Genomic DNA, 26,405 nt, shown 5'->3' on the forward strand with positions numbered 1-26,405 from the left:
AAGCCGTACTATACTATGCATGCAATTCTCGTAGACGTACGTACGTGCGAATCCTATACGATCGAAGAGCCGGCCGGGAATTCGTTATATACGGCACGCATTTGCCGTACAAGTAGTAAGCGCAATGCATAGAGATAGCTCTATGGCGCAATGCAATGCATGTAGGAAAAAAAAGTCAACCGCAAAGACTTATGAGGGCGACAGAGTTGCTCGTTCAAAGCAGATTGTTGAACATTGAGAAATAAGTTCCGTTATATTTTTTTTAATGTGATATCAGGGGAGATAAAACGTTAAAATTCATTCCACATTTTTCTTAGAGTATCGCCTCCTTTATCACTGCCATAAACCTTAGACTCACCATGCACCACCACCATCATTCTCACAATCACCACCACTTACTTACCAAAAACCATAGCACCACTATTTCCATTATCACCACTACGGTCACCACCGCCAATTTCACTAACACCACCACCACCACCACCGCACCACCACTGCTACCAACACCACCACCAACACCATCGCCACAACCAACATCACTGCCATCCTCCGTTCACCATGCATCGCTACCGCCATCATCACGAGCACCATTATCGCAACAATTTGCCTTGTTTAAAAAAAGGGGGGGAATAACCACCGCCACAATCATTACCACCATCAGAGTCACCAACAACATCGCAGCAACCATCACTCTTGAAGGGGAGTTGTTGTTGGGTGGGGGTTTATTCCTTTTCTTGGTAAAATCTTGATGAGTTTTATTTAATCACTTGATATTTTTTGAAAGACACAAACACTTATAGGGTGTCCTTTATCATACGAGTATTATTGCCATAAAGCCGGGGAGTAAGAAGGGGCCAGTGCCCCCTCCCCTATGACATTTTCAAATATTTTTTTTATATGTATACGGTAGATTTTATCTAAAATTCACTCAAAGCCTACACCTGAATTTTTTAAAATCGTTTTAATGATCATTTAACAAAACTCCTCCAGCTTGATGAGCCCGATGCATGTCGCTTCGCTCACTCACGCTTTATTGCGCGGGGGGGGGGGGGATTCCTGCAAATGCATGTACATGTATAATGCAATAAGGTCATGTCTGCTCTTGGAGCGATGTATGGTGTCGAGGCCCAAAAAGTGTTTGGGAGGGGCGGGCGCAAAACCCGGCGTTCTGTGGCTGAGCAACTGTACACTTTGTTTGATTACGTAATAAGTTGTTTACGTGTCGTCAGTAAAGGTAAGGGTGATTGTGATTTCATTCATAAAAGGCTGGTCGGCGCGAAGACAGGGCGTGCCGCCACAGTGAGTTCTTTACATGAAACGGAGCAAGTCCAAGAACACTAAGAACAGAATTTAATCATCATAATTTGCATTGATGACAGGCTTTATAATCCTTCCTTTTGCCTTATCTTATTTATTGGCAAATCCGCACATTAAATTTAAAGGATAATACGCCCATCATACTTCCCTTTCGGAGAAGAAAATGAAGGGCAATAAAATTCAATACACCAATAACCAAAAACAAGAAATCTTGATTCAATTTTCAATTAGTTTTATTTCATTTTCACCAGAGCAAAGTAAAGTGGTCGAAAATAATTACAATGACATTTGCAAATAAATGAGGTATGTGCAACGTATCATATTTTTCCATAGGTAAAGCAGATCTGTATAAGCAAATTATCATGAACACTATATATATATCTGAGAAAATGGAGGGATCCACTGAAAAGCAAATGCTTGTAGTGTGTGGACCTATCTAGATAATTATCAGGAAGTTTTTAAACGAGAAAAGAAATGCCAGAAAGGGCTGATCAAATACCAACAGTCAATGCCGTACGATAAATATCAGCTGATTTTGTTTTCCTGGGTTGCTGATGGAAATAAAAAAAGGGGGGTTCACTACAAAATTACGGTTATTTTGGTTTCATTTTTCAATGTTTACACATGAAAAAAAAGTCGTTTCAGAATGGGGGTGCTGCCTATGGAGAATAATACACGCAGCACCCCCAATTATTATTACTATTTCTTTTTTTTTTTGGGGGGGGGGTGCTTCAGCACCACCGGCGCCCCCACTTTCCAGGGCCATGGTGAACATTTATATACATCGTATAACATGAATTATACAATATATTTTTAAAATACTTGAACAACTTTGATGATGACCAAACTAATATATTTGGGAGTATATCAAAGGGACAATTAAATGCTCTTCGTCGTTCTTGTTTTTACATCTCCCGAAAAGACTCGTCTCCCTCTTTTTTTTATTTTTGTTATTTTTATTACTTCTAGGTCATTTCATTAATCATATTTCGATAAGAATTGATCAAGTCCCTCGTTTAGAAATGCAACTGAAACATAGAGCAGCCAAACGGAATGGTCATCATATACGAATAACGAAACTATTCTGAGAGTCAGGACGGACGGCACATGACTCACGATGTATAACGAACAATATAACAATGAGGTTCTTATATTGATTTACATTTTTCACATTGTTGTTAGTATAGACCAGTCAATGGGGGTTCTATTTGACGAACTAATGCCCCCTTTCAACCCCCATGTACCACTTTACTAATTCTTCTATCTATGGGGATTCTTGACTCCAGGCCACTGGCCTGGACCCGACAGTATTCGTGCAGAAATTGACGTCATATTTGAGCAACAAAAAGAAGGAATTTCATTGAGTTTGCAGCTATTTTTGAGCACCGACTTTGATCGATTTTCTAAAACGGAATGGACTGAAAGACAACGTCTATACCCAGGGGTGGCGGTACATTGTTTTTAATTTAGAAGCTCACGCATATCAGAATATAGCCCCCCCCCCCATACACACGCTTAACAACTTAACAGGTGCGCCTGCATGAAGTAATTCTTGGTGGTGGGGTGGGGGAAACTTCCTGGGGGCGACCTTTCAATTTTTATTTTTTATTTATTTATTTATTTACTTATTCATTCATTCACTCATTCATTTATTTATTTATTTATTTATTTATTTATTCTATTCATTCATATTTTTTTCCAAAAAATTATTATTATTTTTTTTTTTTGGGGGGGCTCTCATGGCCCTGGGAAGCGGGGATGCTTTAGCACCCCAAGTATTAATTTTGCTTGAGCCGGGTGATGCGTCTATTGTTATCCATAGGCAGCACCCCCAGGCATTCTGGAAGATTTTTAAAAAAATGAAACATGTAACCAAAATGACCTTATTTTTGTAGTGAGACCCTATTTTTCTATATTTATTCATTTTTTTTTGCTTTGCTTTTAGAATTTCTCGGGACCAATTTTACCTTCATCTTGTAGTGAACAAACAGGCATGGGCAGGAATCACATTATAAACTTGAGGGTCCTTTTTAGTCTTCTGTGTGCAGAAGTTGCATAAAAGATCCCCATAATCCTTTTACAAGACCGACTTATCTTGATAAAACGGTCATTGTTAAGGTTTTAATTTGATCCTATCCTCGAGCCTCTCAACTTTTTTTTCGACGTTCAAGTTCGCTTAAATTGTCCTCATTCACTATAAGCCGACCATGATCATGTTCATTATCTCTGCTCAGTCCTGCATTAATTTTACACAAAAGAATGTCGGACTGAGATTTAATGAGAATCAAGATCATGAAAAGTTGATAGGGACTTGGTTTCGGGTGAATGGTTTTTCAAAAAGCAGTCGTTAGTGGAATGGGTGGGGGCCTGCTGTAATAAGTCGCAAGTAGTTCAAGAAAGGCGACGGGTTTAAAACTAGTTGAATAAGATAAAGCTATAGGAGTTGTAAAACTTATTGGAGCTTATTACAGCTTCGTTATCATAAAATACAACGGTTGGCCGCTAGAACTGTCATTGTAAAGGAATTAGGGAGGGTTAAGTCCAATAGGATTAAAAGGGCTGCTTATATCAGTAGACTGAACGTCCAGTATAAATTTGGGCATGGGGGGGGGATGGCACAGTCGGGAAGGAAATCCCGAGTCCCGGGATGGAGCATGGAGGGGGGGGGGGGGTGGCACTATAATCACAAGGTCCACATCATGCACGTTCATGGATTCTAAAAAAGGACAATAAACGAGTAATTTTGCTTCGATCTCAGAGTGCCATGAAGTCACGTTTCCCCCACAATAATGTGTAATAAAATTATATCCGACTTTCATAATAGGTTAAAATATATACCAGGCACCATGCACTACCTAGTAGAAAAGTAGACCATTAAAGACTTTCAATTAAAAAGTCCTTTCACTCCACACACATCATCATCATCACCACCACCACTATCACCATCACAATCATGAAATTATGGAAGAAGGGCAGAAAGAGGAGGGGGGGTTGAAAGCAAGAGGTGGATAGGAGAGAGATTACAGAGAGAAACTGCTAGTTCAATATCAGCCTCTAAAAATCATCAAATGACCTCTATCTTCACTATTATGCCACACTATCATCATACCATCACCACCACCACCATCATCCTCCTCCTCATCACCATCATCATCCTCATCATTACCATCATCACCGTCATCATCACCATCATCACCGTCATCATCATTATCATCACCACCATCATCATCACCACCACCATCATCATCATCATCATCCTATCATCATCATCACCACCATCATCACCGTCATCATCATCATCATCCTATCATCATCACCATCATCATCATCACCACCATCATCATCATCATTGCACACTTTTCATACAATGACAATATCAAAGGAAATGCCTCAATAATAATCAACAATCACAAAATATCTCATACAGGACCCCATGGAAGAATAATATTGGAAGTGTCACTGAAAAGTGCTACTAGTAACCTCCATTACAAATATTTTTTTTCATGTATTTTATTCAGGATTTTGTTTTTTACTATTGAAATAAAAACAAACAAAACAAACTTCAATTCCTCATCATCATAATAAGCAAAACCATCATCAACTCAAATCATAATTAATGAATATCAAACCACCATCAAGCCCCTTAAAAGCCAAAATGGTAAAATCCAAGTACTTTGCCTTCAAAATGTTTTTCTTTGCACTGATAGCCATCTCCTAACTAAGACAATTATACCAATGTCATCAAATTTAACACTGTATTTTTATTCAGTTAAATTGATTTTCAAATTTTGAAAAGTCATATAAGTAATCAATCATTTTAAGAATGACCCACACACGTTTGTCCTTTTTTTAACAAGTCCTACAGATGGTCCTCAATATGAAACAGTGAAAATGGATGAAAGGCATCTGTGACAGCTTTCACATAATCTGAAATTCAATACAGCTTTCCCAATAAGATTTACAGATCATATAAAAGCTTAAGTTATTCAGTAGCAAAAACCAAATGAAATTTGAAAATGGAGGGATTTAAAACATACTGCAAGTTATTTATTAAAGGACAAGTCCTCCCCAACAAAAACTTGATTTGAATAAATAAAGAAAAATTCAACAAGCATAACACTGAAAATTTCATCAAAATCAGATGTAAATTAAGAAAGTTATGACATTTTAAAGTTTCGCTTCATTTCACAAAACAGTTATATGCATATCTCGGTCGGTATGCAAATGAGGAAACTGATGACATCACTCACTCACTATTTTTTTTTTGTATTTTATTATATGAAATATTTTGATTTTCTCATCATTATCATGTGAAATGAAGTTTCATTTCTCCCAGAACATGTGGAATTCCATTATATTAACATTTTGTGCTTCAGGCAAGGAGGTCCTAATCATATTCGTAAAAAATGAAATATTGCATAATTCAAACAATAAAAAACAAAAGAAACAGTGAGTGAGTGACATCATCGACTCTCTCATTTGGTTGTAACTGGCTCGTTCATATAACTATTTTGTTAAAAATAAGCGAAACTTTGAAATGTCATAACTTTCTTACTTTACATCCGATTTTGATGAAATTTTCAGCATTGTGCTTGTCTGATTTTTCTTTATTGATTCAAATCAACATTTTTCTGAGGTGGACTTGACCTTTAACTTAGCTTTATTCCTTTGGTAGAAAGCACTCTTATCAATCAAGTAGACGATGAAAACTTCTTAAATGCAAAGTATCAAGATTCAATGTTGCATTTTTCCTGAGAAACATATTACATACCACTCACAGGTAACAAATTATTTGTAAAAATCTAAGTTCCTCACAAAATACAAAGCACTAGAATACTTTATCCCTATTTTTGGAACATGAACAACAATTTCTTGCTGGCTGACATGCACGGCAATGAATGAATGATTGAGAAACAAAGTACACTTTTAACACAAATGATTTGCATGGTAGTCTTATTTTACTTGATTAAACTTGATTTACATAATAATAATTGTTATCATAAACAATTAAAAGACATTGGAATGTACTGATGACAGAAAAAAAAGGATCAATGCAAGTGGAGTGACATGAAAACAGCATAGAAGTATACACAGACAAGAATTTACCAAATATCAAATTAACTAAAATTTGGGAGCATCTAAGTTCTGATAAAGATAAACATTATTTTTCCATTTATAAATAATTTCTGAATATTTTATTACAAATATTTGAAATGGTTATACAATGTGTTAAATCTAAGATTTATCAAATACATGCAATCAGGGATGGGGAAATAATGATCATTATCATACATTAATAGCAATTCTGGGAACAATGAAAAATCTCAAACATTTTTCATCTCACAATATTGAATTTTTAAACATAATACAATGTACAGCACAAACACCCTGAACTAGTTTTTATCCAATAATTTTTTCCTACAGAGTGACAGATGATAATACTTCAATTGAGTCGTTCTTTCTATTTTTAGTACATCTAATTACCCCTCCAGACAATTGCGCAATCATAGATTATGCAACAATACTTTTCTGAACATATTATCAGAATACTTTAATCAACATGGCATTTTGTACACATTTGCAGCTCTTTTAAGCACCACTGCTTAGCTTATTCAAGTCGATACCTGTAAATACAGTTCTAAAGCCTAATTTAGTTTAGGTAAATCCTCTGTAAGTGCCCATCACAATTCAATTAAATACTTGATTATATTTAATTCAAGTAAACCTTTCTTCCAATTGACATTTTTCATATAAATTACACAAATCAAACATGAATAAAGTATTTAAATTGTTTATGGAAGAAGGCAGATATGTGCATATGCCCTAAAACTGTTATGAGGTAAAGGATATTAAATCGGTTTGTTTTATTGCATATTTCCTTTTGATATAAAACCAAGGTATCCCTAAGCAGGCAATGGGCTGAAAATTTTAGGATATAATCATCGTCTACGGCTTTCCGAAATCAAATTGTAAATGTGTAAATCTTCAAAGGACCAGATTAAAGATGATAAAAACATAGTCGAGAGGGGGCGCTAAATACCTAAGAATTAAATATTTAATTCTGAGAATCAGCTGATGAAAAATGATTCAATCGCTACTACACTTCTATAATAACGGCATGTCAGATGATATTTGAGTACAATACACATCATGACCCAAGCTTTATCCCAACTTTATCCAAATAATAAGTGGATTTTAAATAGTTTATTGAATTGTATTTTTTCAATTTACTTTAACGCCATCCCTTAAAAAAGAGCTCCATATCTTCTTCTGACCATGACATCACCTGTCAAACAAGTTCAGCATCACTAACATTTTCACAATATCACATCTCAACATACCTTTTACATTGCTTCTCTCTGAAGCAGAATGCCTGACATTGCACCTTTCACATGTTAAAGACCGTTAACACGTTGTCAGCTCTGGAAACGTTATTTCTAGATTTTACCCGCAGTATTAATATACTGAGTTACGATTGATCGCGTAACAAAAAAGTTAGCAATTAATTGTACGCTTGATTTTTACGACTGATTGTACTTGCAATCAATGTAATCGATCGTTAAAAATGTTTTACTATCATTCCTAAGCTTTGTGTTACATTCTATCTTCCACTTTCAATTTCTCTTACTCAAATTGTTCACATCATCTTAGACTAATAATCCACTTTTCATATAGCGCTTAATACATCGGAACGTGTCTAAGCGCTTTACAGATATATTATTACCCCAGTCATCGGATTCAATCAGTCATTCCCGCACACAATGTAAGCACATCCTCCACTCCCTGGGGAGTATTCCAGTCAGTTGCCGGTGAGGCGCACACAGTACTGGACAAGCTACAATGACTTTCACATCCTATCAGGTACCCATTTAGCACCTGGGTGGAGAGTGGCAAAGTGTGGATTAACGCCTTGCCAAAGGACGCCAGACCGTGGTGGGATTCGAACACACGACCCTCTGTTTACAAGGCGAGAGTCAGAACCACTACACCACGGCTCCTCCACACACAAGAAATCCAACAGTGTCATAATTTTTTTATGATGTCCTTTGTAAAAAAAAAGAAAAAGAGAGAAGCACACTGAATTTTCAAGAAAACAATGAATGTATGATTATACATCTATAAAATATTTTGAACAAACATGCATTTTAGATGTTGACGTTGCCGGCTTTCCATAGTTGTGGTTGATCATATCAATCGTAACTCTTTTTGTAAGATGGGGCTCTGACGTGTTATCTCTTTCTCTCCATCTCTCTCTTCATCATAACCAAGTGAAAGGTACAGATATTTTGTAGATCTTGTCTTAATAGATCAAGTCTTAGAGAGGAATTGGTGTCGGTCAGGGTCGTCAGGCAAGACAATATTCTGAACTTGCCACTCTTAATCCAGGTGATAAATGTGTCCATTACGAAGAGTATTGGGGTCACTGTTCTTCGTTCAACAATGCGAAGAATTTAGGGGTAGGGGGCGCCCTCTGCCCCCTACATCTGGAAGACGGAAAGCATGTAGGACTGATGTGTGTATTGTTCATGTAGCGTATTCCTGTCTGTGTAGGGCATTGCTTATGGTGAGTGCAGATGTAAGAAGCTGAATGGTCAACATGTTCATCTCCGCTTCTAAAGACAACCTGTGTGATGGGAAAACAAAAGAAAAAACAAATGAGAATGAAAAGAAAATTGGAAGAGAAAGAAAGGGAAAGAGAGAGAGATAAAAAAAAGGAGAAAGAGGAAAAATTAGAAAAAACATTAGAAAGAAACCGACATGAAATAAATGGAAAAGAAAGATAATGAGGTCTTCCCACCAATGACAGATCACCAATCTAGTTTAAATGTAGCTTTTAAAATTTTGTCATGAACAGGTGTTTTACCGTGTTAGCAATAGTTTGATTGCGTGTGAAGCCTTGTGTTTCATCTAATAATTATATGCTTTGTGCATTTCATAATCAATGCAACTGTATAAAGTGAAAGGGCAATGAATGGAAATTCCGCAAGCAACTATAGATGCAAACACATTGTTTTGGTTTCTGTTCTCAAAACAATATTTTGAATGTTTTAATTATTTCGAGCCATGTTTTACTTCAACAAATTTATCATCTACTTTCTATCTAAGGGACTCTGCACTTCATATATTTTTTTTCTTCGGTCCTAGTGTAAGGTTGAGAAATTATAAATTTTGAGGTAGAAAATAAAGTTCTAAGTCAACAAACTCAATTATCAAACTGAAGGGGAAATAGTGAAACTAAGACACAAATAAATAGAACTGTAACCGAAGAAGTCTGGTAGTGCACTGTTTAATATCTGGGCTGCTTTGCCTCAGCTAAAATCAAATCATTCTATGATTTACATAAATATTTAAATCAGAAATAACAACCAATCAAAGTAAAGAAAATGGAAGGATCCAACTAAAATGAAAGAACCAAATTCATAAGATAAACCAATAAGGAATGAGATGAGATGACAAAGATGTCTGGTGATTATGTAATAATGGAAGTAGAAACTAAGGAGTCAGGTGAGGGATGGAATAAGTGGAACACCTGAAGAGAGAATAGAGAAGGAATGAAGATGACAACAGAGAATTGGAGGAAAGGCATTCAGAGTAGAATGAATGAATGACAACTGAATATCATTAAACTCAAATAACCTAAGTTCAGACTGCAAGGGCAGTGCTGAAAAGAAATACAAATGAACTTAGTCTAGACAGAACAGAAATGTACAACAGCTGAAGAATAAAGGAAATAAACAAAATAGCAAAATGACAAAATAACCATCTTACACTAGTACAAATTCTTATCTGGAAATGTTAATTTTTTTGCCTGGTGAAAAAAAAAATATAACAGACATACAGTGAGAGAAATAGGGAGTAGTATAAACAGGAAAAAGAAGAATTAGAGACAACACGGGAGCATTTCATGAAACAAAGAGTCATTAATTTCCACTGTTATAAGCTACTGAAATCTTTGCATGTGATTGGCCAAGACCAGGGGGCTGTTTCATAAAGCTGTTCTTAACTTACAAACAGCTTTATGAAACACCCACCAGGGCCCTGTCTTACAAAGAGTTAAATTAATCTGATCAACCTTTAACCGTTTTACTTTTAAATACAAATGTTGAATTGTGTTCTTTAAATCTAAGATTATGTTATATATATCATATTATGTCTTGTAGTATTTCTGACCTTGTTATATGTACAATTGTGAAATGGAAATCAATAAATCAAATCAAATATGGAAATCCATCAATGTAATAATTTCTTATACAGGAAATTTGCACAATATCCTTTGTAAACAAAGAGAAGCATACAAGATTTTCAAGAAAACAATGAAACATGCATGAATATAAAACAATGTACAAAATATTTTGAACAAACATGCATTTTAGATGTTGACGTTGCTGGTTTTCCATAGTTGCAATCGACTGGATCAATTGCAACTTTTTGTAAGACAGGGCCCAGATTCATCAGCAGAAATCACTGGCAAAACTTTTCATGAAACAAAGAGTCATTGATTTCCAGTGACTATTGTTATAAGCTACAGAAATCCTTGCATCTGATTGGCTAAGACCAGATTAGTCAGTGAAAATCACTGAATTTTTATTTCATGAAACACTGCCAAGAGGATCTCTTACTCGTTGCTACTACTAGATCCTAGACTTGGTACAAAGTGCATTGACCCCTCATCACCAAGGATACTGGAAGTAGAGGTTGACATGGCTTCTCTGTTGATGAGGAGTGGACAGAATAATTAAGTCTTTATTCAAATAGCCATATTTTGTTCATGAATAAATATCATAAAATACTACATAGCATGTATGATGTGAGATTAAATTATTTTTCTTTTAAATACAACCTTGCTTGTTTTAAAAGAATGAAAACAAGATTCATCTAAAGTAAATCAATCTCAGAGATTGATTGTAATTGTTTAGTTTATGTGAAGGGAATTGGGATCATTCTAAACCTGAGAATGATTGAATCAATCGCAAACTGTAATCTTTATCACTATATGTGCATAACAGTCTGGTGAAACCACCACCATAAATTACTTGATTAAAAAAGTAAAATTTTAAACTTGAAACGCCGTGAACATCCAACCTGTATAAGACTCAGATAAGACCTTGAGAATATCCCCCTATCAAATGGCTGATGTGAGGGTCTAGGTCCAAATGGGTAAGATTTATGGCTCTAAGCGCCTGGAATTTATGTTCACAGTAAACACTTGTAAACTTAACATCTTTTGTAAATGAATCATGATTTATTGCTGACTCATTGAATGTATGGCCAGTTACTTACATGCAATATAATAATTAACTGTTACAAAAATATCAACCCTTATATTTACTATCTTATTCATAAACTTTATTTCATATTTCAAACATTTAATTTGTTATGCGCCTAAAGGGACAATGAAGTTTAATTCAACCCAATTTAATACAGATAAAGAGCCTTCAGCGTTGTATCACTTACAATATGCAAGTAAACCCATCATCAAATTCAAGCTGTATTGAATTATATTCCATGATGCACAAATAATTTTTTTTATAGCTCTGACCCCCCCCCCCCTTACACTATAAATGTAAAAAAAAAATAATGTCAAATTGACTTACATTCTTGGTTGATCTGATGAACTCTGGAAAATTTCTGCATGACATGAAAAATGTTTTTATGTTTAAGTATTAAATTTCGAAGAACATACTGTACATGTACAATGATATGACAATATGTTTTATAAGTGAACACAATAACACAAGTAACAGCCAATGGCCGGGGATCATCTCAAAATATTATTATCTTCTGCTTGAAGACGCTCTTCATTGGTTGTTGTTAAACAAATTCATTTTCAAAAAAAAAATATGGATAGGATGTACAGAGATGCCAAGTTCAAAGACCAGCTATGCGTGAGATTTTCTGTGAATCTGAGTGAGATCACAGACATTGTGTACAATGTATATGGGGATAGGCTGTGATAGTTGCATGAGACAGAGATTTGAGGGGATGAACAAGAGTCCAAAATGCTTGAGTCTCACGCATAATGCGTGAGACTTGGTAGCTCTGCATGTACATGGCAGGAGTAAAAAAAGTAATTCAAATAAGGAATGTAAAAAAGACATGTCTTTGGCATAAAAATCACTGGACACTGATCATAAACCATTTTTAAACATGCAACAATTGGAAGCACGTCAAAGAGAATATTAAGCAAAGTATTTAAAATAGGCCTATCAGATTAAAGTTAAAGGTAAATGTCAATGTCACATTTCAATTTTATCAAAGCACTTTAACCACTTGGCTGCGGGCCACGCAATATTAGGTGCTTGGTTAGGTTGTATTCTGTGTGGACCACATAATATGTGGTTACGACACTGTCCAATTTAAGTGTCGGCATTGCGCTCTAATACACCTATGGTGGAAATAGCTTAGGACTATCAAAACTGCAGATTTAAACAACCTATGGCGCCATAACAAAAAATTCTCGGGACTTCCCCTGTGAGTTATAGATGCTCAAATCCACTTGCCATGTAGTGAAATTTGAGTGGGTATTAAAGGTAAATTCCAGTTTGGTAACGATCTCAAATTGACGTTTTACAGAATCTCATATAATGACCACCCAAGTGTCTGCTTGTATGAATAAAAAATATGTGCCAAAGGATTCTGGAAGAAATTGTGTAATTGCTGTGAAATAAGCAAAATAAGCGCGGATTTGGTCACTTCCGTCGGGTCTTTATTCCAGCAATAATAATACACTGTCCCACGTGTGCCTATCTGTGTTGGCGATCTTCAGTGTGATGGTATTTCAGCTTAGATTGTATGATTTCACAAAGTTCAGTTTATGTAACTGTACCAGATCTAGATCCACGATGATATAGTCATACTTAACCTTGGTTTACAGACTTTCTCACGAAATTAGTGTTTTACTGCAACTACTATCCTTTAGCTTTAAACTGGCTCAGCACAGAGGGGTTGTATACACATGATGGCAGCCCGGGGGGGCCACTTCCATTCATGAGTGGTTACCATGCGCGACCATGGGGTCTCGAAAAGCACCCTGAACACGTAATTTCCATATTCTGAAAATACCCCCCTTAACAAGTATTGGCGTGTGAAACCCTACCCTTAACAAGTATTGGAACGATACTCTTGGCAAATTTTCCCTGAAATGAACCCCTAATCAACTACAGGAATGTTTTATTGTTACAGGTCCTTTGTTCGTCTGCTTTACCTTATTGGTTTAGTACGACCCCATTCTACACCTCGCGACAATCGGACTCTAAACACGAAGTGTTGGGGCAAAAAAGACATCCTTCATAAAACATTTTAATTTTGTTTTATCATCCCCACAAAGTCGACCCTAAACACGTAATTTTCCTAGCGAAATAGATACCCTTTTTTCAATATTTTTGTGTTTTTGACACCCTTATCACGTTACGTACGTAACGTGCCCTATCGTGAAAAAGACATCCTTTTTACATGTTTTTTTGGTCGCGCATGTTATGCACTCGTCAATGTAAATGGCCCCCCCCCCCCCCCCGGATGGCAGTCAGCAGTGAAGTGGTTAATGTGGGACACAGTGTAGCAGTTAGCTTTACCCTTGCCTCTTGAAATTTCACTTATTCTTTCTAGCACAATCTCTCTTTAAATGTTCCTTTAAATATACATGGCATAGATTATTTATTCATTTTGATATGATAGTCATATTTTGTTTATTCTTTCTCGCACAGTCTCTCTTTAAATATACATGGCATAAATTATTTATTCATTTTGATATGATAGTCATATTTTATGCTTATTATCAACATCATTATCATCACCGTCATGCTGCTATCTCGGATATTATTCTATCATGAAATTATATTTATTTAAACAAGGTGTTTCAAAGAATAGTATTGTGATTCATCATCATTTCTGTTGTATTAGTGTGACATGTCCATTACAGAATAAGTCCATCATATCAATTCTTTCCTGTCTTGAGCTTTTGTTTTAGTTTCCTTGGCCCCATCTTACAAAGAGTAACTATTGATCGGATCAATCACAAGTATGGACGGCCAGCAACGTCAACATCTATTTTGCATGTTTATTTAAAATATTCCCTATGATGTATATTCATGCATTCATTGTTTTTTCTTGAAAATTTACTGTGATTTTCATTTACGAAGGACATTATGCAAACTTTTTGTAGAAAAAATTAGGACACTGATGGATTTCCATAGAATCACAATCGATTGGATCAATCGTAACTCTTTGTAAGACAGAGCCCTGCAAAACATCTTGGTTCTTTGTCCTCCATGCTTTCTTTTCCCATCCACCCTACCCTCAATGATCACGTCAGGCATCATTTCGTCATGTCTCAGTAAGTGACCAATCTATTTCCTTGGTCTTTCTGTTTTTGAATAATTGATAACGATGATGATCAGTATTGTCGTTATCATTGTTATCATTCTCTCTCTCCCCCTCTCTCTCTATTATATTATTCTGACATAACTTTCAGCAGTAGATATGAACACATTATCTTCTATGATTGGTCAATGTGATGGTGTAGAAGACTTGTTCTACAATCAGTTGGTCTACTACTCAGATAGTCTACTACCACATGGTCTTTAACCAGTTGGTCCACGATCAATCGCCATTTGGTCTACTATACACTTGGTCTAATAGACCTTATGCAGGGATTTCATGTCACCCCCATCTTAGAAGCTGAAGCTATCACTGCCTTGCATGCGTAGGTGATCTGCAGCTGGCACATCTCTGACAACTCTTGATTACACATATTCCTATAGCCTCTGAGGGAGGGCACTATGATATTATGTCATACGCATTAGGTCTATACGCACTGAGTCTACTTCTCATTTAATTTAATGTCCAATAGGTCTAATTTCCAATTTGTCTAATTCTTTCTTTTTTACTAAACGGTTCACCACATAGATTTAGTGGTGTTAGACCAAATTGAAAATCAGACAAAATGCATGAAGCCTGACTGTAAATCAAATAGAGTGGAAAAATGGCAAAGTGGCAATTAGACCAAATGGTTAGTTGACAAGCTGGTTATAGATGTACTACATGTAGGCTTAGACCATATGGGAGGAGCGCAAACGGTAGGGTAGATGGAGCGGGTGTAGATCAATAAACCTTTCATCAACAGGCAGGGATGAAGTCGAGGCCGGGACTTTGGATCGGGGGGGGGGGGGGGGGGCACTCAGTATATAATGCAAAGTGGGTATGTGCCACGGAGAGGACCCCCATTTTTACACTCAAATTTCCGTTCCAAGGCATAGCATTTTTGTCTTATTGAGAAAAAGAAGAAAAAAAAAACGCTCCAAAGCATAGCATTTTCTTCTTGAGAAAAAAAGAAGAAATCCGCTACAAAGCTTCGCATATTTCTTGTTACGCTGTTACGCTTGCATTGATCTGCAACAATAAGCCGCAATTTTGGTGAAAAGCGGCCACAGAGCGCTGTCCGACCATCACCTCTATGCGAGCGCACTCGGCGGCTGTGCCGTCGGGCTAGCTGCATCATGCACGCATGCCTGTTCCATAGGGACGCATACGCACTCACACGCAGGCGATCCGTTCTAAGGACCTCCGTTTTCACAAACATTTGTAGTTCCGAAGCCCATTCCGAGGACCCTCCTTTTAACAGTAAGCCCGCTCCCAAGGCCCGCGTTTTTTGTCTCGCCTGTGGCACATCCCCACCACTTTTTTGGTCGAGTGCCCCACCCCTCCCTGGGCTTTGGATTCACGAGGCCGCTGGAAAAAACGTCTCCCATAGATTTTGTACATGAGACTCAGGCCGATGATAGCAAAATATGGCATCAAGGTTTGCCTCCATAACACCCCTGGCATCAGGACTTACCTGATGACCACGTATCTTGTGAGCTAGGGTTGTGAGGTACTGTCTGACATGGACTTTGACCAGAAGACTGCATGAATATATCAGGGATGTGGAAGATAATGGGAGGAGAATAAGAAAGGGAAAACGTAAAAAAATATCATTCATTTATCATCCATTCAATCAATTCACTCACTCATTCAATCATTCACCTCTTCATCCATCCATCCATTCATTCATTCAATCACTCAACCAATCAATCAATCATTCCAGCATTCATTAATATTATCAATTTACATGTACATAGTTAATCAGACACAATTGATCCCTTGCCATATGATCGCTTATTACCTGTTCATCAGAAACCATATGAGAAGGGACTATCTTTAAAAATGATTCTTCTAGTTCTTGATTCATTCATTCACTCATTGCTTCCTTCATACCTCCATTGTTCATTAATTTCTTCATCCATTCATCCATTAATTCATCCATCCATCCATTAATCCATTCATTCATTCATCCATCCATCCATCCATTCATGTACTTATTCGTTCAACCAACCATTCATTAAAATTATTAATTTATAGTTTATTATTTACAGTGTATATCAAATGGAATCATATAAGGCACAGCCTGGCTGAGTCCCCCCACCCCCCCTTTCACATGATCCCCAATTACCTGTTCATCAGAATCGATATGTGAAGGGACCATCTTTGAGAATGATTCTTCTAGTTCTTGATTCATATATTTACTCATTCATCCATTGCTTCTTTCATTCCTCCATTGTTCATTCATTCTTTAATTCATTTATTCATTCATCCATTCGTTCATGCATTCATTCATTCATTCAATCAATCATTCATTCATTATAATTGGTCTTCAATTGGTCCCCACGTTAAATTCTAATGGGGCCAGTTGGCCCAATTGAGACCTATTGACCCTACAATAGGACCTGGTATCTAATTTGGACCCATTTGACCTATTGAAACCCATTGCTAACAATTGAACCCAAATTGAAACCAATGGACACCAATTAAAACCAACCGAAAATTCAATGGGTTTCAATTGGAATTTGTCCTGGGTCATTTGTTAATTCAACTAATCAATCAGCCAGGCATTCATTAAAATCATCAATCTATAGTTTATCATCTACAATGTATTTTAAATGGAATTATATAAGGCACAGCCTGGCAGAGTCCTCCCATCCCCCCCCCCCCCCTTTCACATGATCCCTAATTTACCTGTTCATCAGAAACCATATGTGAAGGGACCATCTTTGAGAACGATTCCTCTAGTTCTTGATTCCATAGCTGTCTGCACTGGTGATGCTGTCTGCTTATCATGGAATGGAGACTGGATCGGAACACTTCAATTTCATCATCAACTTGATTATGAAGAGATGATCCTGTAATCATGACATTTAAGGTAATTTTTTAAGAACAAAATTTTCCTAATTTTAAAATAATAAAAATTTGAAATGATAAAATTTAATGACACAAATTCCTAATCCATCATTCAATCAATGCCAGGTGTGTATCTTGAATTTACCAGAAAGAGGGGGGGGGGGAGATTTTCTGACAAGCAAAAACAGTCATCAAAGGAGGGGGCACACATTCTTTTTCCCCCCTCTCTGGATCTGTGACTACTCAATGTTAAACAATGAGGCAGAAGATCCTATTTCTAAGAGTCTATGATTGCCATACATGTATGCTTATGATTAGAATCAGTCGTACAATCAACTGTATCTTTTGTGAAACAGGGCCAAAATTAATGTAAAAAAAAAAACATACTTCACCATGAGTGAAAAATTATTTCTCTATAAACTTTAGAGAGGTTTCAGGGTATGTGATAATGATTCTTGAGACCATACATTTGAATTGGAAATGTGAATATTAATTACATAAAATATAAATCATTGGTAATTGAGAATTAATTGAGAATTGTATCTGAAATAATCATGAAAAAATCTTTTGCCCCCCTGGATCTGTGACTACACAATGTTAAACAAGGAGGCAGAAGATCCTATTTCTAAGAGTCTATGATTGCCATACTGAAATTTCTAAAAACTTTTCATGCTCAACAAAGCATTAACGTATGTTAATAGGTATCAAAATATAGCAGAAAACTAAACTTTCTGAAGACAACAAGGCAAAAGCAATTTTGTGTCTCGCCCACTTATGGAAATAACCAGAAATATCGTAATTTGCCAGGGCACGCAAGAGAATTATATTGAAACTTCATTGTGAAATGACTGGGATGGAATAACACTTGTCATAAGAGCCTTGCAAGTAAACTTTAATGTTGACCTGAAAATGACCTTTGACCTTACCATGTGACCTCAGCATAACATGCAGGTCGCCTAAGTACATCTACCATCCAAGTTTTGTTGAAAAGTAACTTACGGTTGCGGAGTTAGGTGTCGTAAGAGAGTCTTGCATGTAAACTTTAACGTTGACCTGAAAATGACCTTTGACCTTACCATGTGACCTCTGAGTGCAGCATAACATGCAGATCCCCCAAGTCCATCCAAGTTTGGTTGAAAAGCAACTTACGGTTGGGGAGTTAGGTGTCATAAGAGAGTCTTGCATGTAAACTTTAACTTTGACCTTACCATGTGACCTCAGACTGCAGCATAACATGCAGGTCCCCCAAGTCCATCTACCATCCAAGTTTTGGTTGAAAAGCGACTTACGGTTGTGGAGTTATGTGTCATTACAGGTTTGTGACGGACGGACGAAGGAAGGACGACATTTGGATCCCTAAGTCTCGCCTTTACCTCTGGTGGGCGAGACAATAATAGCCATGTAATATACTGTTTTATGTCCTCATGAATTTGAAGTAAAACTTTTGAAAAGAAAAAAAATTGCCATTTTATGGACTGGAGTACATGGAAGCGTAGTCCTTGCATGACATTACTATGACATCATGTATGCTGCCAATTTGAAGTCTCCATTTTAGTGATTACCAATATTTACAACTTTTACATATTCACAACTTTCTTATTGTTTGTCCAATATTGTTTAAACTTCTACCTACCAACATGTCTATTTTGACTTTTTCCTCTAAAAAGTTTTTATTTGGGTTGGATTCCCCTTTAAAGCTTTTCCAATGTTGCGGATTTATGCAGTAGGTTATGAAAGTAGCACCTGATTTAAAAAAAAAGAAAAATTGCCTGCACACATACCTATTTCATCCAAGAAATCCAATTGCTGTTCATCAATATTGTCATCAAATTCTCCATCATTAGGGAGCCATCTGTATGCACAATTTTGAGCTTCTCCTCTTTGACAATTGCCCCAATCCTGTATCAATAACATATCTTTAATTCACCATCAAAACATTTTAAGTGATTAGCCAGAGAGGCCAACCGTCTTAAAAAAAAATATGTATTTTAGCAAGCTCGGAATAAGCAACAATTATAGGTATATTATAGGCCTAGCATAATATGTATAAAGCTTTTGGTAAGCAGTTACTCAATTTTTAAGATTACTGTTAAAATGGCTTTCTACAATGAACAATTAATAAAATATTATTGAGGGGACTAAATAGTTTGACAAGGGCAATGAAACTTTTTACAAAAAGAATCACCATACAAAAAATGATTATTGGTCAATAATTTCTGTAGGAATGATACTTGTGCAATGTAATTCACATTATTGAATCTCTACCAAAGCTGAAGTGAGATTTTAAATTAGGTTCCAGAAATGTATTGAACTTCAATCTGATGTTTAATTTGTTGCATATTACTTAGGAGCTTAAATGATGATGAAGTAATGAAAATTATTTCAGCTTGCAGCTTTTAACGCTACATTTGGTTAACTTTAATTCCTTTTATTCCTTCTGGTGCTTTCAACAACTTTAAGAATTTACGTTTCCATTACCCCAATATTGACAGGAGACGGCACTTTCATCACAATGTTGCCACAGTAAAATACATTCAGAGAAGTGGGAAAAGTCAACATAATTTTGCAAAAGCATCACAAATGAGCATGCACTTCCAAAACACAATTACAAGTATTTAGTACATAAATAATTTCAATTTGGATTATACTCAGAAGAGTAGTGTATAAATAACAAATTTTGAAAAATCTGGTCTTGGTCTTAATAATAATTGCTTCTCACGTTAGAAAAATTGTTTGGCTTGAGAGAGGACAGCTAGCTACTAGTACCAAATTAACAGTTTTTCTTTTGAAGTCTAATTAGGCAAAACAAAAAATTTCGATTGAATACATTCAACATCAAGTGGTTTATTGTTTTCTAAAATGTAAGCAAAACTGAAAGCATAAAAAAAAAATCATAAACAAACTTACTTGTTACATTCCATTTTATTTCACTTTCCTTCATTTTTTTATGCCTGATCTATTCATAACAGTCGTCACAAACCAAACAATTGTTTTTTGCTTGAGTTTATGCCAGTGGATTACTATTACTTCAACTAATCCTTGACTTCTATATAAAAAAAAATTAATAATAATAATGATAATATGCAACATTTATATGTATCGCTTAATACAATATTTCAAAGCGCTGTAAACTATTAACCAGGTTTAACACAGCTACCCTGTTTGGGTGGTTGAGCATTTAAGGAAAACCTTCCTACCAAGTACCAATTTACTACACCTGGATGAAGAGTGGCGAATGTAGGATTGCCTTGCCAAAGGACCCAAGTGCTGCATTTGGATTAGTAATGCAACATTCTATGAAAATCAAATGACTCATCATGCTAGCCCCAGTTGCATAAAAGGTACCATTATGCAAACTTTGCCATCCAGTAGTAACTATATATCATGGAATCCTCGATTTTGATTGGCTGTTGAGCAGTTACCAGGGTAGTTACCATATTAGTAACTTTTATGCAATGCGGCCCAGATGGATCACCTCTTCCGGATCATCATCATCATCGTCGTCTTCATCAACATACTGGTCATCAAGCATTTCCAATTCTTTAGAAAGTTCTTCAAGTCTGTTGTGATAATACCTTGTTCCCGATGGCTCGCCAACAGGATGAGGATCTGAGCTCTGTGATATACTCCCGACCGAGACCTTAAAAAATCAAATGAAATAGAGTAAAAACATTAATGATTGTATGATAATAAATGCAACATTTACCCGGGGGGGCCACTTCCATTCACGAGTGGATACCATGCGCGACCATGGGGTCTCGAAAAGCACCCTAAACACGTAATTTCCATATTCTGAAAATGCACCCCTTAACAAGTATTGGCGTGTGAAACCCTACCCTTAACAAGTATTGGAAACAAAACGATACTCTTGGCAAATATTCCCTGAAATGAACCCGCCCTAAACAAGTACAGGAATGTTTACGGGTCCTTTGGTTGTCGGCTTTACCTTATTTGGTTTAGTACGACCCATCTACACCTCGCGCAAATAGGACTCTAAACACGTAGTGTTGGGGCAAAAAAGACATCCTTTATAAAACATTTTAATTTTGTTTTATCATCCCCGCAAATTCGACCCTAAACACGCAATTTTCCTAGCGAAATAGATACCCTTTTTTCATTATTTTTGTGTTTTTGACACCCTTTTCACGTTACGTACGTAACGTGCCCTATCGTGAAAAGGACATCCTTTTTACGTGTTTTTTTGGTCGCGCATGGTATCCACTCGTCAATGTAAGTGGCCCCCCCGGGAACATTTATAATGCTCCATATTGGGGAGGGATAATGATGATGCTTTGAGAGGGGCGCTTGAGTTCCATGTAGCTGGTCAGAGGGGAAGGGAGGCGATCGACCAAAGAAGACATGGACGAAGCAAGTGGTGGAGGAGAGTGGGAGGGTTGGGGGAGGAGGATGCAACTAATAAGAGTAAAGTGGAGGAAGCATGGACCTGGCCACAGAAGAATATTCTATTGCTACTGGGGGTGCTGAGCATTGTCACTGCACCCCCAGTAACAATAGATAATCCTCCGTGGTCAGGTCCATGGGAGGAAAGGGGAAAGCATGATCTCCGTGAGTTCGAGGCCTACCCTGTAGATTGGGACTAACCCAGAGGCGGCAGAACATCAGGCTCATACAATGAAAGAGGAGGGGCACCTATAGTTTGGCATACAAAAGGTGCCCCTCCACTTTCTTTGTCCGAGCCTGATGTGCCACCGCCTCTGGACTAACCCAGATTTCAACAATGGATGACCAACTGACAGATATCTAGTAAACTATTCTGAGGAGCACAGATTACAAGGCGTAAGGAATAACAGATCATTTAAAACGTGTGGGTGCATGTATTTAATCAAATAAATAAACACTATTTATAAACAAAAATAAGATGAAAACAAAGAATTTTTTGATACTTCTTAAATGTTTCAATCGATTCTGCTGATCGGATCCTCATTGAAAGAGCATTTCTTAGAGATGCTGAAGAAGTACAGTAAAAGCCTTTTCTCCTTATCCCATCACCCTCCCCCAGAAAAAGAAAATGGCAAAGTAACCACTGACATCAAAATGATATTTGTGTTTTTTTAATTTGTCAATTATAAATGTACCAAAGCCTCTTGCTCAATGGTATTTAATGTTTAAGGGAATATTATCAAGAAATTCCTTTTACTGGTAAAGCAATACTAATAGATATGCAAATCTTTGCCTCTGATTGGCCGAGTGCGAATTAGTCATGGACAGTCACTGACAAAATTCCCCCGGGTCATTCTGTACCCTACCTTTCTGTATATGCTCGGCTGATATGATCCACCTGGTGCATTTTTACGAAGACTCCTGCGTGCCCAGCGATTGCATAGCTGTGAGGAACTGGAATCAACATCATTACATTGCTTACTTAACTCCTGGCAGGTCAAATGCGGTTGGTTCTCCAAAGCTGACATCTTCTTAAAGGGAGAACTGGAGACAAAAAAAAAAAAAAAAAAACATGCAAATGTCAAAAGCTAGAACAAAATGGATCCTAGGCTAAGATCTAACTTTTCTCCATGGACATGGTCCATGATACATGTATCAACAAGTTAAATTATACAACAGAAGTAATGAATTGCAACATTTTAAGTGATGAAATGCCTTGATAAAAATTTTTTTCTGCTCTGTCATGTCGGTTTTGAACCCGAAGCTCTTTAAGAATTTGAATGGAAATAATTAATCTTAATTAGCCTAGGCCTAATGTTCAGTAACTCACGCTTCAGTTGTCAGCACATTAGATATTTAACATTAAAAATAAAAATTTTGATTCTGAAGTGAAAAAATATTTCATTCGCTGCACATAAGTCTAACTTAGAACATCTATTGCATAATTGGATATCTAAAGTAGATGTTAACAAAGTCAGTCTACCCTAGTTTAAATTAGGCCAAACATTAGCTACAAATTATCGACAGCACCGGTGGCAGCCGCGCCTGGATGGCCGGCTGGAGGTAGAAGCGATTGCCTTGCCTCGTTTGGCCCGGTCTCAGCTGCAGTTTGTCTTCGAATCGTCTTCGACCAGCTGAGCCTGAGAATGAGATGATCACTCTCACTCAGGCGCAGCGCCGATTTCTATTCCAATACAATAATTCCATCATCTAAAGTCTTTTGTGAGCTGAGCCAAATTCTATTCTACGCAAGCCGCGGAATTTCTTCGGACTACCAGTAGAGGCCTACCGTCTAGATCTGAATATACTGTAAAAATTAAAAATATAACGTATAAACTATAATAAAACTTTTGGTCCTACCTTATTATTGAATTTGTCTTGTACTCGACTTCAACTCTGATATGATCGATGCAATTAATTAATGTGCGCGCATATCTGCGCTATGCATATGCACGTGCACATATCCATGTAGGCTACACGCAACGAACGTAGAGGGCAGCAACACACAAGCGTGTTGCTCTAAGGAAGGTCAACTCCGCTCGAATTTTGTGACCACTCTAAAAAATAAGGGGGACTTTTCGGAAATTTGTCGAGTTGATTTTTTTTCATTTGTTAATTTCAAATATTTTTTAATGAACAATTATTAGATCGGTTATTCTGGGTAGAAATATTAAAAATATTAAGTTTAATTTTAAAGAAATTATTTAGCTTAAATAATCATGATTTTGACATTTTTTCTCATTTTGGAATATTAAGTCTATGACGAGGATCCCTCTTATCTCTTATTTTCCTCTGCTGAATTTCGCTGCACCACTAATAAATGCATAGACAACCACCGTAATAATCGAGGTCATTTTTCTGGCCTGGGTGCGCCGAGTCTGGGCCGGTCGCGTAGCTAACTAGTGACGTTGATGATGCGCTGGGGCTTCAGTCGACTCGTCATAGATCTTCTAGCAACATAGACAATGACATCTAATTTGCCTGGTCTGATTTGAAGTGCAATTGCTTCAGGGCTGATGTTTATCAACGATGATTGTTCAAGGTCAGATTTCAAATTTTAAATTGCATTTGACTTTTAAGTCTATAAATCTTAATAGAAGAAGCTGCATCCCCGAAATCCGGGTCTAATTTCAACTTCGAGTCCGAGACTATGGACGGCGAAGAAAAAACCCATGCATCGGATGCATTGCATTGGCTGCGCGCTGCGCTGCAGCTGAGCTGCAGCTGAGCTGCACAGCCATGCAGGTGCTGCGTCGCGTCGAAGGTCGATAATCATTGAGCAACCAAACTTCCAAAGCCAAATTAAAGCTTGAATAAACGGCCACCTATTCACATTTTCCCTGGTTTTCTTCAATAATTTCTAAGAAAATCAGCCAATTGAGGGAAATTGATTGCAATGTTACATCGTTTGCAGAGTGCCATCATCGACATTCGTTTTGCGTTAGAAACCTTAGTTATAGATCTAGGCCTAGACTAGAAATGGGGGCTAGATAGATTAGACCATCTTAATTTCTGATTTTGGGTAGAAAGTAGACTTGATAGACAGCATCCATATCTTAATTTGACCATTGATTCTGTGCAATCAATGTTTAAATACTTTTACATAATTTGTTTGCCATATTGCAATTGGTAAATTTTCATGGGCCTGCATGGCCTGGGCTTGGCTGGCAGAACGCGTTTTTTTTTTTGGATAAATTTCGAAAGTGAAAGAGCAAAGTGACTGAGCTCGTCGTGATTTTATTTTTATGCATTTTCTGACTGAATTTTAAAGATTTCATGCCTAACGGTAACTTGTCAACCATATAATCTTCTAGTTCTAGATCTAGACTTTACCCTGTATGTAGGCATTTAACGGACTAAAAAATCATAACCTCCTAGCGGCTAGCCCATGCAGACTGGCCTTAATTGAACCAAACTTAGCTTGCATGGACCAACCCTCAAATGGTCTAGATTTAGGCGTCCTATACTATAAAGACAATGTGGAATTCGTCTGTTTTGAGTTGATTATTATTTTAGTATTTTTTTATTGTTGCATAGACTCATACCAACAAGACGTGCTAGATCTATATATATTCTAGGCCTAGATCTACTTAGATATCCAGTGTGGAACAACATCTTCAACAAACAGATCGAGACTGGTCAAAGCATTTGTCTACAGTCTAGTTAGACAAATAAAGTTTTCTAGATCTTTAGACTTGGGTCTATCGATCAACTAGACAGGAATAACCATCGTTTCTGGGGATTTATTCAACAATTTCTGACATTTTACTTTAATCTCCATCGGTGAGTGAGCCAGCGCAGTTCAGCAGAGCAACCAAAATACAGAGACTGAAGCTTTTGGTCTATCGATCAACATGATCAAGATCTATGTTAGATGTAGACTTCACTTATTACTGATTGGAATGTATTTCTAAATTTATAAGTTTTGGGGAAAATGGTGAAAAGAAATGATAACATACTACTGATAGATACGTGAATTATTTTTTTTAATACCCATTGGCATTGCTGCCTGCTCTAATAAATAAATAAATGAGTCACGGCCTATATGGACTGCAGATAAATGCTGATCGACGCCTAGCAGAACAAGTACGTACCAGTGCTAGACTAGGGGGTTGAAATCTAAGCAGACGACGGAGCATAATGTAGCTTAAGCATAGAATGATGATGGGTTCAGCGAAAAGCCCAGAGAAAATAAGGGGGACATATTCAATCCCGAAATGCTTTGCGAGTGGTCACAAAATCGTCTCGGCGCAAATCACCTAAGTCAGCCGTCTGGTGAAATCGCTGATAACAACAATCACCGATTTGGTAATTATTTTAGTTTCCTGAAACTTGCATTTGTAAAGTTTTAAATATCAAAGTATGTTTTCATATTTATGTATATCCCTCAACATATTTTTTAATGTTATCTTTGATATCGTTGTAGTCATATTCTTTCATATTCGTTTCTTGATCACTACTAATTTGTTGTTGTA

At 36.8% G+C, this 26,405-nt stretch overlaps 1 protein-coding gene across 1 annotated transcript; it reads right to left on the reverse strand.

The window, feature by feature from the left end:
• Nucleotides 1-8,506: 8,506 nt before the first annotated feature.
• Nucleotides 8,507-23,835, reverse strand: LOC121412788. The gene is made up of 9 exons (XM_041605552.1): nucleotides 23,791-23,835; nucleotides 22,797-22,974; nucleotides 21,005-21,169; nucleotides 19,311-19,428; nucleotides 17,368-17,531; nucleotides 16,151-16,217; nucleotides 11,913-11,946; nucleotides 10,938-11,027; nucleotides 8,507-8,941 (listed from the first exon to the last, which is right to left on the reverse strand). The coding sequence occupies exons 2-9, from the start codon at nucleotides 22,956-22,958 to the stop codon at nucleotides 8,842-8,844; spliced, it is 900 nt and encodes a 299-aa protein (XP_041461486.1). The 5' UTR covers nucleotides 22,959-22,974; nucleotides 23,791-23,835; the 3' UTR covers nucleotides 8,507-8,841.
• Nucleotides 23,836-26,405: the final 2,570 nt, after the last annotated feature.

The sequence above is a fragment of the Lytechinus variegatus genome, chromosome 4 (genome assembly GCF_018143015.1).
Source record: "Lytechinus variegatus isolate NC3 chromosome 4, Lvar_3.0, whole genome shotgun sequence".
Classification (NCBI taxonomy): domain Eukaryota; kingdom Metazoa; phylum Echinodermata; class Echinoidea; order Temnopleuroida; family Toxopneustidae; genus Lytechinus; species Lytechinus variegatus.